At 49.5% G+C, this 14,819-nt stretch overlaps 1 protein-coding gene and 1 non-coding gene across 2 annotated transcripts; one reads left to right on the plus strand and one right to left on the minus strand.

The window, feature by feature from the left end:
* Positions 1-195: 195 nt before the first annotated feature.
* TRNAM-CAU (transfer RNA methionine (anticodon CAU)) lies at positions 196-268 on the minus strand. The gene has a single exon. It is a non-coding gene; the product is annotated as a tRNA-Met (tRNA).
* Positions 269-2,072: 1,804 nt separating this feature from the next.
* Positions 2,073-13,594, plus strand: FAM83A (family with sequence similarity 83 member A). The gene is made up of 5 exons (XM_068672591.1): positions 2,073-2,570; positions 2,664-3,270; positions 5,798-5,965; positions 7,393-7,517; positions 11,391-13,594. The coding sequence occupies exons 2-5, from the start codon at positions 2,698-2,700 to the stop codon at positions 11,938-11,940; spliced, it is 1,416 nt and encodes a 471-aa protein (XP_068528692.1). The 5' UTR covers positions 2,073-2,570; positions 2,664-2,697; the 3' UTR covers positions 11,941-13,594.
* Positions 13,595-14,819: the final 1,225 nt, after the last annotated feature.

Genomic DNA, 14,819 nt, shown 5'->3' on the forward strand with positions numbered 1-14,819 from the left:
TAGGGCAAGGGGGGAGTGGTCTTAAACTAAAAGAGGGGAGATTTAGACTAGACATTAGGAGGAAATTCACTCAGAGGCTGCTGAGGCCCTGAAAGAGGCTGCCCAGAGAAGCTGTGGGTGCCGCATGAGCGCTGGGAGGAGCCCTGTGACACTGGTGAAAGAAAGAAAAGAAAAAAAAAAAAAGCTATCCGCCTTTGCCCCGTGTGAGGATCGAACTCACGACCTTCAGATTATGAGACTGACGCGCTACCTACTGCGCTAACGAGGCGGCTGAAAGCAACCTCGCCGCTACGGCTGTTAAGGGCGGTCCTCAGGAGGCGGTGTGGTGGGAGGGGCCGATCCATGGGGACACTGAGGGACCCTGTGGTGGCCGTGGGGGACCCCCCAGTGACCGAATGAGGGCTTGTGGGGTTTTGTGGTGGCCATGTGGGACCTGATGGTGACAGCCAGGGCCCATTTGGTGGCTGTGTATGTCACCAGTGTGGGGCCCCAAGGGGACTGTGTGGGGTCTCTAGGTGACCATGGGGGACCCTGAGGTGACCATGGGGGGCCCCAAGGTGACCATGTGGAGCCAGAAGGTGGCTGTGTGAGACCCCGAGGTGACCATGTCAGGCCCCATGATGTCTGTCTGAGACCCTGAGGTGACTGTGTGGGACCCCAAGATGACCGTGTGGGACCCTGAGGTGACTGCCATGGGACCTCAGCCTGCCACCAGGACCCCAGAGTGACAGTGAGGGTTCCCCAGGGTGACAGGAGTGGACCTTGGGGTGATAGGGGGGTCCTTGGACTGCCCATGTGTGTCCCCAAAATGACCGTGAGGTGCACTGACGGTGTGATCCCTGAGGTGGCCATGCAGGGACCTCAGGGTGGCCATGTAGGACATGGGGGTGACTGTGTGGGACATGGGGGTGACCGTGTGGGATATTGGGGTGACCATGTGGGACCCCAGGGTGACTGTGCTGGCCTGGGCTGGGGGCAGGACATTGGGCAGGGCCGGTGACCGCCCTGCTGGGCCCGGCCAGGCCCTGATTGGCGTTGGCAGGGCGCGATCTCGCACGTCACATTAATTAGGAGGCATCGTTCTCAGCATAATTGCACTGAGCAGGTCACTAGATAATTAATGACTTTTTGCTGCGTCTGACAGCTGCGGGCGGATGTCGGGGGCGGGGGGAGGGCAGGGGACAGTTCCCAAAATCACAGCACGAGCTGCACCGCTCCGGCCACCACCTCCAGCACCTCTCCTCTGGCTCCTGAGGTGCGTGTTCCCCCCCTCCATGGCTCTGGGTCTAAAATCTGAATCATTTCGAGCTCCTCTGTGTTTTAATATGTATGCTTGTGGCACGCTAGCATATAATTACTTTCTTTTATTTTATTTTTTTTCCATAAGGCATCTGACACAGACTCTGGGGACACAGAATCTGGGAATCTACCCTGGAAAAAACAGGTCTGTGCTCCTCTGAAGAGCCCTGAAGACGCCTGTGCTCCACAGCGTGTTGGTAAGAGAGACAGGACTCCTTCCCAGCTCAGGTGTGCCCTTAGCAGCCCAGCAGACACCAGGCTGCTGTGTCTGCTCTGCCTATGGCCACCTCTGGAGCCATGGCACGTTGGTGCACGGATGCGGCGTGGCGCAGAGCTATGCAGCCCGATGGTAAAGCCGAGCTGCGTGATAAAAGTGTGTCACACGTGCCTCTGCGTAAAAGCATGCACCCAAGTATTTATGGCATACCTCAGGCACGGTGCCTTCACACCCTGCCTCACCTCACCCCCCGTGCAGTCATACCAGTCGGCCTGGCTCCCAGAGGCGCTGCGCCTCTCACCCCGCTGCGAACCTGCGCCTCCGTCCTGCTAATGACACAGCAGCCGGGCTGCCACGGTGACAACGTGACTGCAGGAGCTGCTGCCTTAAAAAAAAAAAAAAAAAAAAAAAAAAAAAGGAAACCAAACAAACAGCGCTAAATGTGCACAATCAAATGATGAGTGTTTGTATTTTGAGGCCAGCTCACAACCCTCCCTCCACATAATACTCAGGATGTTTGGGAAGGGGTATTTTTCTTTTAATAGGGCAGCGTAGTCACAAAGCTTTAAAGAAATACAGGAGTGAATCGTCTATGGTAATAGCAACATGCTGTGAGCGGGGCACAGTGACGAATTTCAAGTTTAGTTTTAAGCCTGCCTGGCAGCATGTAGGTACAGACAAGAGTCTGTGACCCTTTCTGCTGTTCCGAAGTCATGGACATGGCTGATGTCTTTGTCCCAGTTAAACACCAGACTTGTTTTTGCTCCGTAACAAATACTAGGGGAAGAGAGAGAAGCCTCAAGGTGTTTTGAAGATTGTGCAACGATCCTCGGGAGCCTACCTGCTTTTGCTTGAATACTTTCCTCACTCGCATTTCACAGGATGCGTCGAGAAGGGAAATACAGCCAAATCGGACAGCTCTGGTAATTGGACTTGAATCCTCCGCATGCCCTTGGGGTGAGGTGGGTGCCTCTCAGATAAGCAATCTAATCAGCTTTGTGCTTGTGTCCCATCTGGAAACAGATTGTTGCTGAAGTACACCGCCACCTGAGAAGTAAGCTTCTTTTTTTTGAAGATAATTGTACCAACAAAATCAGGGAGTGTGAATTCGCCTGAGGTAATAAGATCTCTTTATTTTTATTCGCAGTTAATTCATTCAGCCCAGGTGATTTTACGCCAGAATGCAGGCTCCCAACCCGAAGGACGATTACGTTCCCTGCGCCGCGCATATGCACTGTGCCTACCCCGCAGATCGGCTGCTGAGACAACGAACCATGAGCCACTCCAGACATATGGGCAAGATAAAAAAGAGGCTGGAGGACATCAAGAACCAGTCCCTTAAGTCGACGAAAGCAGATTTCAGCCACAACGAAAGCATAAGGCTGGCCACCGACGCCTTCCTGGACGGGGGGACAGACTCGTACCTCCAGACGCTGAGCAAAGAAGGCGAGGTGGATTTCCTCTCCTCGGTGGAGGCTCGCTACATCAAGGAGAACGCCAGGGAGTCGTATTACGCGCAGGAATCCCCCGCGGACGGGGCGGCCGCGCCGAGGCAGGCCGATGCTGGCTCTCTGCCGTCGGGGACCTACTTCCCAACCATTTCTGACAGCAGCGAGCCGGCCCTCCTGCACACATGGATTACGGCAGAGAAGCCCTACCTGAAGGAGAAGTCGACAGCCACGGTGTATTTCCAAACGGAGAAGAACAGCAACATCAGAGACATCATACGCCGCTACATCAACAAGACCACTCAGGTACGGAGAGCAAATTCATGTCCCCTCTGCACTTCTCTGTCCTCCTGCTCTTAAAAAAAGACCAGCTAGAGCTAGAAGCGATCGTTTTGGGGGGTTGGTGGGAGATGTGGGTGAAGGGGAGCCCCTAGGGGGAGGGCAGGTGCATGCCAGATGTCCCCAAAGGGAATTGGTCAGAAAAAGGCTTCTCATCCCTGACAGGTTATCAGTGTTACTGAGCTGTGACATGGGCTCCATACAGAGCCCCCACAGCCTGACTCGGTGTGCGGGACAGGTGTGGATCATGCCTCGGATAGCAGAGAAGTTATGGGGGGGCATGGAGAGGTGCCTGTCACAAGGAGGCTGCCCAGCAGCTGGCAAGCCAGCAGATGGACAGATGAAGGGGTCAGAAAGCTCTTCTGATGTGTGCTCAGGCAGAGTGGTGACAGCTCGGCTCTTTTCTTGGAAAAAAAATATATTTGGCATTTCAGGACTCTGCTAATCATTAGCAGGGAGCTTTGCTCTTGTGTAAACTTGAGACTCCGTCGGCAGTGTCACAGATGTATGGTCAGAAGCAAAACCCTCACGAGTGCTATGATAGAAGGGAATTTGGGGGGTCCCATGGCTTCGGTGCAACAATGAAGTCCCCAAAGACTTCTTAAGGGTCAGAGCAGTGGGTATACCAAGCAATTTGCCTGAATTTCCTTTTGTAGGGAAAAGTACCTGCTACACTCTCCACTTTAGGTGAGGGCCGAGAGGCCCCGAGTGAGAGCTAGGAACGGAGCTGCATTTTGAGGGAAATAGTGCACATTTCGGATTTCTTGGAAACCATGGCTCTAGGTGTTATAATCACACCCCTCCTGCTTTTAGCTCTGCTGAGCAAACTTCCAAAAATTTTAACCTCAAATTTCTACTGGCTGGAGAGCTGCCACATGAAAAGAGAGGTGTGTGTGGTGCCGGCTCCCCAGCACAGGCTGCGGAGCCCTCTAGAGTCAGGGACTTTGCTGTGGCAGCGTCCTGCGAGGGCAGGAGCTGGGCCTGATGATGCTGAACGCGGCAGCCTGGGAGAAGAACGCCCGCTGGCAATTTCTCTTCGAGAGGCTGCAAGAGCTCAGCGCGTCAGGAGGATCACGGATCCGTCATTTGAAGCTGCCAGCATCGGAAGGGTGCAGTAACAGAAGCAACACCTCTGGCATTGTAAGATAAGCATCAGCCAATGTATCGATCCTGTCCCATTTGCCGTCCTGAGAGGAGAAAACTCACAGGGGAAAAGGGGGAGATGCAGTGTAAGCCCACCTGACCCCCTGAGCCACCTCATTGATGTTACAGGAGGGCACCGGAGTAACGCGTGGTGACAGGATCAGTTTGGCACCTGCTTTTCGAGGAGTTTTTCAGTGACTGGATTCGTTAGTATCCGATAAGGGCACACTTGGTATTTAATACAGCCATTAACAACATCAAAAATGGAATAAAGAGTATGTTGGTAGACAACATCAAACTGCAAAGGATTAGGGAGCAGGGAGAGGTATGACCCTAATACATTTGTGAGGCACAAATCACAAAGTGAAAGGCAAAAGCACTGAGCACTGCAAGTAACAGGCACATGCAGAAACACAGCTGGGGAAGGACTGGTGAAAGAGCAGGACACGGGCTGGAGCTACGGGGAGGCTGAATGGGAAGAGGCAGAATTGTGCTCTTGGAAAAGGCAGTCTCAGTCGGAGGTGTGTTAACAGTAAGCGTGGACGTAAGATATTGGCCGTAATTGGCCGTAATTGGGCAATTACCCAGCACTGGCAGGGCCTTTTCTGCAGCACGGTGCCTTGGCAGCAGGGTGAAGGTGTGGGATCCTCGCTGCTCCACAAGTACAAGCTTGTCAGGACAGGATGGCGGCACGCAGGACGTGCCGGGCCCTGTAGGGTTTCCTTGGGGCGGGGAGGGAAGGGAAGGGAAGCTCACTGGCAAGCGTGGGCACAGGCTTTGAGTAGGATTCGGTGGAAGCTGAAGGAAATTAGGAGGACGGATCTGCAGAAATACTGTGAGGTTTGGTTTCACGGGTTGAACACGGCGTCCTGCGAGTGCAGGTACCACGAGCAGGAGCGTGGAAGTTTGTCATCCCGCCGTTTGTGCACCGGGAGGCATAGATGTGTGCTTAAATTGGAACAGTTAGCTCAGAAATCGTGAAAGCTGGATGTAAAAATAAAAAAAAAAAAAATATATGGTGCTGTTGCAATGCTTCAATGTACTTCCTGGTGCTGACATCTCGCCTACCATTTCCTGGGTCCCATTCTGGCTTGTGATTAAAAGAACTTAAAAGTTATGTTGGGTTTATTAGAACAATAAAGCAACGAAGTGATGTCTCTCCTTGATTTATTGATTCGGGGGAAAAAACAACGACATATCCCCATGTATCTTCTAAGGTTTGCATTTGTTAGAACTTTTTAAAAACAAATAAAAACCCCAGCACCTTTCAGTGACCTCCCAGGCAACCCTAACTTCTGTAAATTTACTCTGCGGATGCTCCTGTTTGTTTTTTATTTTTTTTTTCCCTTAGGTGCTCGCTATCGTGATGGACGTGTTCACAGACACTGAGATTCTCTGTGACCTCCTGGAGGCCGCTAACAAGCGCATGGTCTTCGTCTACCTGCTGCTGGATCACGGCAACATAAACCTCTTCTCTGAGATGTGCGACAAACTGCAAATCGCTGAGGATCTCTTCAAGGTACTGCGCCTCTCCGCTCCATCCCATTTTGGGAGCTTTGGGGTAGGAGCACAGTTACACTAGGATCAATCCCCTTTTTAACTAAAACAGCAAAAGAGACTTCCAGAGGTGGGATTATCTTACCTAACTGATTAGCTTACCACTGATTTTAGAGGATGTTGAGGCATTTCCATTAGATGAAGCTCCCTAACAGAGGGAGGTGACAAAAGCACTGACTTCAGCTGGTCTGGGAGGGGTTGGCTCTGCTGGCATCGCCCTGCTTCTTTCCCTGCTGCTCTTGATCCTCAGCCTCAGCGTTTCAGCTCGGTTCTGTGGGTGTTTATAGGAAACACAATAAAACGACGCCGTTGGGGCTGTGCTTTAAGGGTGATGCCTCGCGTTGAGCTGGCTGTTGGCACAGTCCAACTTCATCCCTGCCGGAGGAAACTGACCTTCAAAACAACCTCCTAGGAGCCCTCTCAGGTGTTGCTGGAGGTGCTGCAGGGCAGCTGGGACATCTTCGCGGGGCTGGCTGATACCGCAGAGACAGCAGCCTTCTGGAACAGCAGCTGGAGGGCAGGCAGGAGGCCTGAGGGCATCTTAACTGCAGCAGACACCTGCGTTTCAGCAGCTGAATTCCACACCAAACGTACCAGGAAGCCCAAATTAATAAAACATTCTCATTACGGTGTCTGTATGTCTGTACACCCCCACTCCTTAGCTGTTTATTGTACGCCTGCTGCTCCGATTCACGGGTTTTCAAAACCGAGCTGCACCCTCAGTGCCACTCATTTACCGAGGCCTTCATTCTGCATAGCATGCACGGAGGCAGTGGAGTCAGCTCTGGGCACCTGACGTGGCTTTAATTGAGCTTGCTGAGCTACAAGGAGCAGCTGAGCTGTGCCAGCTCAGAAGCATATCACGGCCAAATGGACCTTTTCCTCCATTCACACGTGTGCTCGCACCTGATACTGCATTAACAGCTCATCTGGGCCTCGCCAGCAGCGCAGCATGCATGTCCTTGCAGGCCCGGGTGGATTAGAAAAGCAGAGGTTGTGCCAGTGACAGCGTGAAACGATGGGGAAGCACATGGCACTGGGATGTCAGGGGAGATAACAGGCTACTCAGAGCGAAGGACACGTCTCTGGCACTCATTTCATGAGGGGCAGCATCTGTTCTTGTACAGAGCAGCTTCCCCTGCACAGATTTCCATGCAGGTTTATATTCCTATTGAAAGACGTAGTCTTGTATCTGGTCAGAAAGTTTCCCTGTCCCCAAACCTTCACATATAACTTTAGAATCCATAAAGAAATTGTAGCAGAAATGAGGGAAGTGCTAAAGGCAACAGGGGAAAAGGGCTCTTTCCTTCTGACTTTTAATTAAAAAAAAAAAAAAAGACAAAACATGTAACTCACTCTGCTCATACAACTTTTCTTTTTCTTTACTAGAATATCTCAGTCCGCAGCGTTACTGGAGAGGTTTACTGTGCCAAATCAGGCAGGAAATTTTCAGGACAAATACAAGAAAAATTTCTTATTTCTGACTGGAGATACGTGCTCTCTGGATCCTACAGGTGAGATAAGCCATTGCAGTTCATATCTAGGTCCCCTTTTATTAATATTACTTCACAAAAAAAAAGTGCTGTGGAAATTGTGGTATGGATGAATGGGTTTTTTGAACAAAAAAAAGCAACCTTCTGCTTTCATATACATGCCGTTCTCCAATAATCCAAATCTCTTGCTTAAAAGCCCGTGTTACTTCTTTACCGTGTGGTATTTAATTTAAATGTTCCGAAACTAATTAAAACAGCTTTGCCAGTGCAGCCCTGGAGCAGAACTAGAGCTGTGTGTGTCGTAGTATTACACTTTCCTTATTGTTTGGGTCCTCAGATGCTGTGATCATGAGACACGATACGTTTCCATCCCTTGGGATCCCTTAATGCAGCTCAGCTTATCTGAGGATTTGTTCTCTATTTGACAAGTTTAGTGATTAAAGGGAAAGCAGAAATACTTCAGAGACTTACTCCTTTGTCTTGTGTTTCCCTAACAGATAGGAAGTGTGCATCTAGGTGGCTGTTGTACTTTTTTTTTTTTTTTTTACAAGCTGCATCTGCAACTCTCCACTTTTGTGCTTCTGTAATTATTTCAGGTACAGGAGGTAGCATCTCAACAATTGGGCTTTTAATTAAGAACCAAGATCCTGAGGTCAGGGAATTTCATGAGACTGTGAGCTTGCATCAAATAAATAAAGTTCCTAAGCCTCATGGCTACGTAGGTAAGCTTCACAAACAACTGAAGCGTATCCTAGAAACTCAGATACAAAAAGACAAGGGAAAATGATTACAGATGTGATTAAATAATTAAAAGGAGGAGATTGTTTTTCTTAATCCAGGTTTATGATTTGGAGGCTTAAATGCTTCTAGTCTGATAAAACTGTGCCACCAGGAAGATTATGCAACTATAATAACAAAGGTAGAGGTGAATATGCGGGGCTGGGGAAGGCTGTGAGAACTCAGCTGTCTTCTGACACAGGCATCCACTGTTTCACTGTTTCTAAACGAACCATCAGACAAAAACGAGTGAACGCTGGTGAGGGATTGAAAGAAAACTGAAAGAACAATAAAACCATGGCGGCCAATAAAAAAAAAACAACAAAGACATTTGGAAATGCAACAGCAGATTCACAGAGAGAGCAGAAGTCGATGTGTGGGAGAAGAGGGACAGAACAAGAGATTTTCTTTAGCCAAGGAGCTTCCTTTTGGCTTCTCTTTTCAATCCTAAAGAAATTAGGATTTAGGATTTCAATCCTAAAGAAGAAAAAAACCCCTCAAAGTCCTGTGCAGAGTCACTTCTGTCATTCTCTACTGCCGTTGCATTATCTTGTAAATCCAAGAGCCTTGTCAAACTACCTAATCCCATATCCAGCAAGCAAGCAGAGTGGGTGGTGAGGAACAAATCTACACACTATTTAACTTCAGCGTGCTCAGCACCAGCCTGGAGATTCATACAGCTTGTACCTGGCTATCAGTGCCTGGCATTTCCACAGGCTTGCTAGCTCTCCCTTTATTCATTTGAAAAATTTCTATTATTGCCAAATCTTACTCAACAACCTCTGCAGGTGTAAGCAGAATGATGTTAAGGGAGTAAAACACACTTTTTTTGCGATGCATTTACTGGAAGTCATGTTTAAATAAATCTTAAAATGAATACAAAGGATCTTAAAACCAATACAATATATTTCACCTGTGCTGTGCTCTGCGTGGCTTTATAACAGCAACAAGGGGAGGAAATAAAGGTGAGGTGAGGAAATAAAGTAGAGGTGAGGAAATAAAGAGGGACCACAGCTTGCTGGTTCCAGCCAAAGTGTCTGGGAACAAACTATGTTAGCCTAACAGACAACAAAGAGGCCTGAATTTGGTAATTTGTTAGAGGCAAAGGAACCACCATGAAGCCTGTGGGTTTTAAAAACCCGTTATAAAGCCCTTGCTTTGGTCAGTGTGGATGTGCTTGGCTCTGCCACACGTGACAGGCTGGAGTGGAGAAGCTCCTGAGGAAGCAGCAGCTCCAGCTGTGCGTCTGCGTGACTGCAGGCATCAATAAATGTCTGAAGATTTAGTTTTTGTCTCGATCTTTATTGCCTGTTTCTGCAGTGTGAGGTTAGGATGAATTATTTCTTTTTGCTGCCTCTGTCTTAATCTACCCCCTCCCATTAAAGGTATGCTAGTTCTTCATATTTTTAATTTGAATGAAATCTGAAGTTAGGTAATATAACTCAGTGCTCCTGAAGGAGGCAAAATGAGAGCAGCAGAAGCTGGCCCTCTCCCTCCAGGCAGAGAGCAGCAGGGCTGGAAGCAGCACACAGCCACAAACATGTCTGAAATAACGCAGGTTTTGCCTCGTTTTACTGCTGACCCTCTCAATTCATATTCTTTCCAGGTTCGTAGCCTCCCTCACGGTTAGATCAAGGACATGCAAAGGTTTGGAGAGTGCTTTTTAGCGAGCGAAGGCAATGCCCTGCTAGCACAGCAGATGTTACCAAAGCAGGGGGAGTTGCTTGCTGGGCAGTTTATCTCCGCTCCTAAGGTTTTGCCAAAACTGAGAATGATTTGCATGAGGTGGAGGAGAAGTACCCGGGGTTTAGTAACATACTGGACGTTTTCATGCTCAGTCAGAAATGGTCAGGTGCCCAGTGGCACTGAGCAGGGATTGCTTCGCTCCTCCTCTTGCTCCTGAATCAACAGTACAGCAACAACGCGTGCCAAAACCCAGCCCTCTTTAGAGCACCTTGAACTGGCAGGTACAAAGTGAGTCTTTATTCTGTTAGCTCAGCTGAGGCTGTCAGTCCTTCCGAGTTTCACACAGTTTTGTCAGTTTTGACAAGACCAGGATTGAAAGTGCTCACACCTACAGCCAAAGCTGCCTGCTGGCAATCCTCGTGCAAATCCAGCGTAGCTAATAAGGTCCTACAGGAATAACCAGGGCAGGCTTTCGCCAACACTGAATAACCTCGAGTTCAAACCTAACTCTGGACCACAAAATCTGCTGCCCAGCTCGAGCCCCGGTCAGCTTGGGGAGCAATTAACATCTCGTGCTCTCAGCTGCGCTCGTGTTACGAATGCAGCTGCTGCTCACACAGGGCAGCCTTCACAGCACAGGCAAGCTGGCTTGTGGCTTTGTAAGAGAGAACAAATTTACGTTTGCCAAGTGGATTAGGGTAGTACATAAGAGAAAAATCATTTGGAAGCCATGAAGTGTTCCAAGGTGAGCCTCCGGTGAGCCTACAGGAATAAAAATTGTTGCGGTGCTTTGCCCTTACCTTACAGCAAGGTATTTTATTTTATTTTATTTTTGCAAAGGCTGTAGAAAATATTGCTAATTTCATTCTCTCTGTTGTGAAGAAAATGAGCTTTTGCCCAACCCCAAATGAGGTTTGTTTTGGGGGGGATGTGACAGCGAGGTTGGGTTTTTATGAGCTTCTCTTGACCAATGCAGACAGAGGCACAGCAGAAGGAAAGCTGGCGAAGGGTGGATGTTTTTCACCAGTCTTTCTAACGCCAGTTTTGAGATCTACAAAGTGGCGTGGCAAGATACAGCTGATGTATCTGCAGGAGAGACGTGGCAGGACATGAATTTAAGCACTGAGGGACAGCTGAACTAGGGGGCTAAGCTCCTTCCCACAAACAGCCACAGGCTCCTGGAGGACTTGGCACTGAGTCCTGCCATGGACGTGGCTGATGGTTTTCACCACTCCCTTCAGGAGCTTATATAACTTTGCAAGGGTTCTTGAAGGTTTTTAAAGGCAGCTGCAATAACAAAGCTCGATCCAAGTCAAAGAGCGAGGAGCTGATGTGAACTGACCTGAAAGCCAACCAGGACATCTCCGTCCCGTGTTGGCTCTCCCGTCCCCACTGAAGTTAACGCTAACCTCGCCTCGTCTCTCCCTCCAGCTTCACGTGGCTGTGCGGCCAGGTGCACCGCAATCTCCTCTCCAAGTTCACCGGGCAAGTGGTGGAGCTGTTTGACGAGGAGTTCCGGCACCTTTACGCCCTGTCCAAACCCGTCAGGGGCCCCAAGTCTCCGCCACGCACCATGCCCTTCCTCTTCCGCACCAGCTGGGCTCCCCAGCGCAGCCTCCCCGACAGCAACGAGGGCAGCGCCAACACCCTCTCAGACCCCCTGAGCAGCCTCTCCACCGGCAGCAACCACCAGAACCAGCAGACCCCACGAACTCTCATCTTCAACAGCAACCTGGCCCCGCAGTCACCGCTGCACAGGGTGAATTCTTTCCACAGCTTTGTCTCCTTCACGCCTTCCCCCCCGGCCCAGCCGGCCGTCCAGCCCAACTACTACCAGCCGCACTACGCGCCCGAAAGCTCGGCGGTCCTCTACAACACCATGAACATTTACCGGCCCGTGAGAGTCCGACAGGAGGAACCAAACAGGACGGGCTTAAATTCGCCCTGGCGATGCCTCCACAAAGGTAACCTGTTTGCATAATAAGCGCCTGGCCCTGAATTGCAGGCGGACGTACTGAGGACCTGTTTAGCAATCGCTTGTACACTGCTGAACGCAGAAATTCTGCCTACTGCAAAATGAAGACGATTCCCAGCCTCTTCTTTTGTTTCGGTGCTTCTGGATGCTTCGTTTCCCTAATTAACAAGCCAAGCCTGGCAGCACATAAACGTCGGATGCCTCACGGTCCCGGTAAGGGCACATCTAAAGCAGTGCTGCCAGCCACGTGCCCCTGGTGGCAGGCTGCTGTTTCGGTAGATCCAGCAGGTTTCCATGTGGCCGGGCACCTGGACGCGGGGTAAGGCGCAGGTTCTCCCCGTGCCTTTTGTGCACTTGCCTAAGGAACTAATTCAGGAGACCGAAGGCTGCTATTTACGTGCCAGACTGACACGACGCTGTCATCACAGCTCAGTCTTGATTTAGGAGGACTCCTTTAGGGCTGGCAGGGAAGCACAGTTTCCACCTTCGCACTGTCTCCGAGCTGTCTGCTGGAGGTGCGCAGCGAGGAAATCTCTGTGCAGGGTTTCTAGGAACAGAAAACGCTCACCACAAAATGGCCCCGCACCAACAGCGCAGGGTGCAGAGGACATCTCGCAGCCACCCTGTGCTGCCTTTCCCTCATCAGCACCGCGGGTGCATTCCAGCCCGCTTGGTTACAAACCTCCAGTCCCAGCAGCTCCGAGCAATTTTCCTCATTGCAGAGCAGCTGCGTGGAGTCAGCCTGGAAACTGAAGCCAAGCAAGGAAGCGAAGTCCTCTCAGTAACAGCCTCCAAGTACTGAGTTCCAGCTCACTCAGCAGTGCATGGATCTTGGAAGTCCTCTCAGTGGTCACTGGACTGAACATTAACTTAGAGGTTATGATACTTTTTTTTACAGAACTCTTCAAGGTTTCTAATTTGTAAAGAGAAACTGGGTATCAGCAGTTCCCATTGAATTAAAGGAAGTTACAGAGGTTCAGCACCTTGCACCGCATCGCCCACAAAGCTGAGAAACTTTTGGCCAAATAATCCATGAAAATGAAGGAAGCTTCTGTAAGTGAAAGGCAAAAAATAGTACAAAAATTCTTGACATATAAAGGACTTCCATCGAAGTGCCAAAGTTACCAGACACTTAACATCTATTGATTTATTATTTTGATTTTTTAATCCTGCTTTACATCACCTTTCATCTGACTCCAACAGAAACCAGAAGCCTAAGCACATTGATTCGCCCCTCCGACCCATTTTGCCTGTCTTCTCACCTGTCCAAAAATCGTATTCAAAAGAATATAACTTAACTTTTTAGGCTGTGGATCATGAAAATTGTGTGCAACGGCAGAATTTCAGCTGAGGAATGTTTCTCATCCTTGGACAAGCTATAGTTTTGAAAATGTAAAGTTTACAGAACCTAATAAAAGGTACAGGATGGATACGGGCTGCACCAGCTGCGGTGTAGACGTTTTTACCCATGGTGTATCACATTTTGGAGTCCGGGAACCCAATGAACTATTGCATATCCCTGTAAATCTCTGTACATAGCAACATTTTTTTGGATTCCTTGGGAAGAAGGGAAAGTTGATTCTTCATTCCTATGAGAATTCTATTTAATTATCACATACAGTTATCGTATTTAGATAAATAAAAGAAAGTTTCATTAAAATCCCTTTGATAATTGTTTGATTTCTTCATCTCTTCCACAACCTACATGATTTCCACAAAGCCAGAGCCCAGCTGATGAGGAAATGTGTAGTTTTGTTCTGAAATTAACTCAAACAGAATAAAACACGTCCCTCCTGCCTAATTAAGGCTTTTCTTCTAAACTGGGGTCACTCCCTTGATCCTCTTGGGGCCCAACTGGGGGTGGCACAGGGCAGATATGGGAAGAAGTTCGTAGATCACTAGTTCACAGACCACTACACCTCTGAAGCCTTCATTTCCTTAGGCCATGACCTGTGAAATCCAGAAGGGAGCTCCTTTCATCACCGTGGGTGAGGTGCTCTGCCTCCAGAAGTTTCGGAGCACGCAGCTAACGAGGAGTAGATAAGGGACGAGCTAATAGCACAGAAGGAGCATTGTGAGCTAGGAAGAACTAATTTCAGCCCTGGATGAAGGAAACAGCGTGTGCTAATTGAGACGACAGCTGAACTTGAATGTCAAACGAATGGAATTTCAGTTTTGATGGAAAACAATCAAGAGTTTGCAATTTCAGCGGCGAGTTATGCCAAAAATCCTAACAGGCTCCCACAGGCTCGATTGCTCAGCGGTGAAGGGAACGTGTGGTTACAGGCAGCTGCAGAAACCACCTGTCAGGAAGGTCGGGGCAGGATGCTGACATACCTGTCAGCCTGCTGCGAGGGACGGGCTTGCATAAACGCTGCTGCCATGCCATGAGAAAAGGGGGGGGACTTCGCTAGCCGCAGCAGTAACGCGCTCCTGCTCCTCGGGCTGCGTTTGCATGCACCAAATCGCCTCTCAGGCAGCACGAGCAGGTCGGAGGGTGCTGCCCGAAGCGCCTGGAATATGAACAAGTGTTGGAGTGACGGAATCCAACCCTGGTAAGAGCTCACAGAGCGGTTCTGTTGCTGCTGAAGCAGCCCGAATGCTGTTTCCACCTTCCAAAGAGCGGAGCCAAACCCTTTGGCAAGGTCCCGTGAAATCTCTCCACAAACCCGGTCCCACAGAAGCTGTGTTACGATGCTGTAACTGCTGAACCTCCGGGGGAGCTGTGGGAAAACAGATTTTATCCTTTGTCTGGAGCTACTCAGGACCGTAAGTTTAAGAAGAACCTGGGAAAAGTCCCCGTGTCTGTAACTTTTTTTTTTTTGCTGACATGTTTAGCACGAAGCTTTCCACGTTTCTATGGCTTTTCTGCAAGACCTTCTATT

This window comes from Anas acuta, chromosome 2, assembly GCF_963932015.1.
Source record: "Anas acuta chromosome 2, bAnaAcu1.1, whole genome shotgun sequence".
In the NCBI taxonomy this organism is placed as follows: Eukaryota; Metazoa; Chordata; class Aves; order Anseriformes; family Anatidae; genus Anas; species Anas acuta.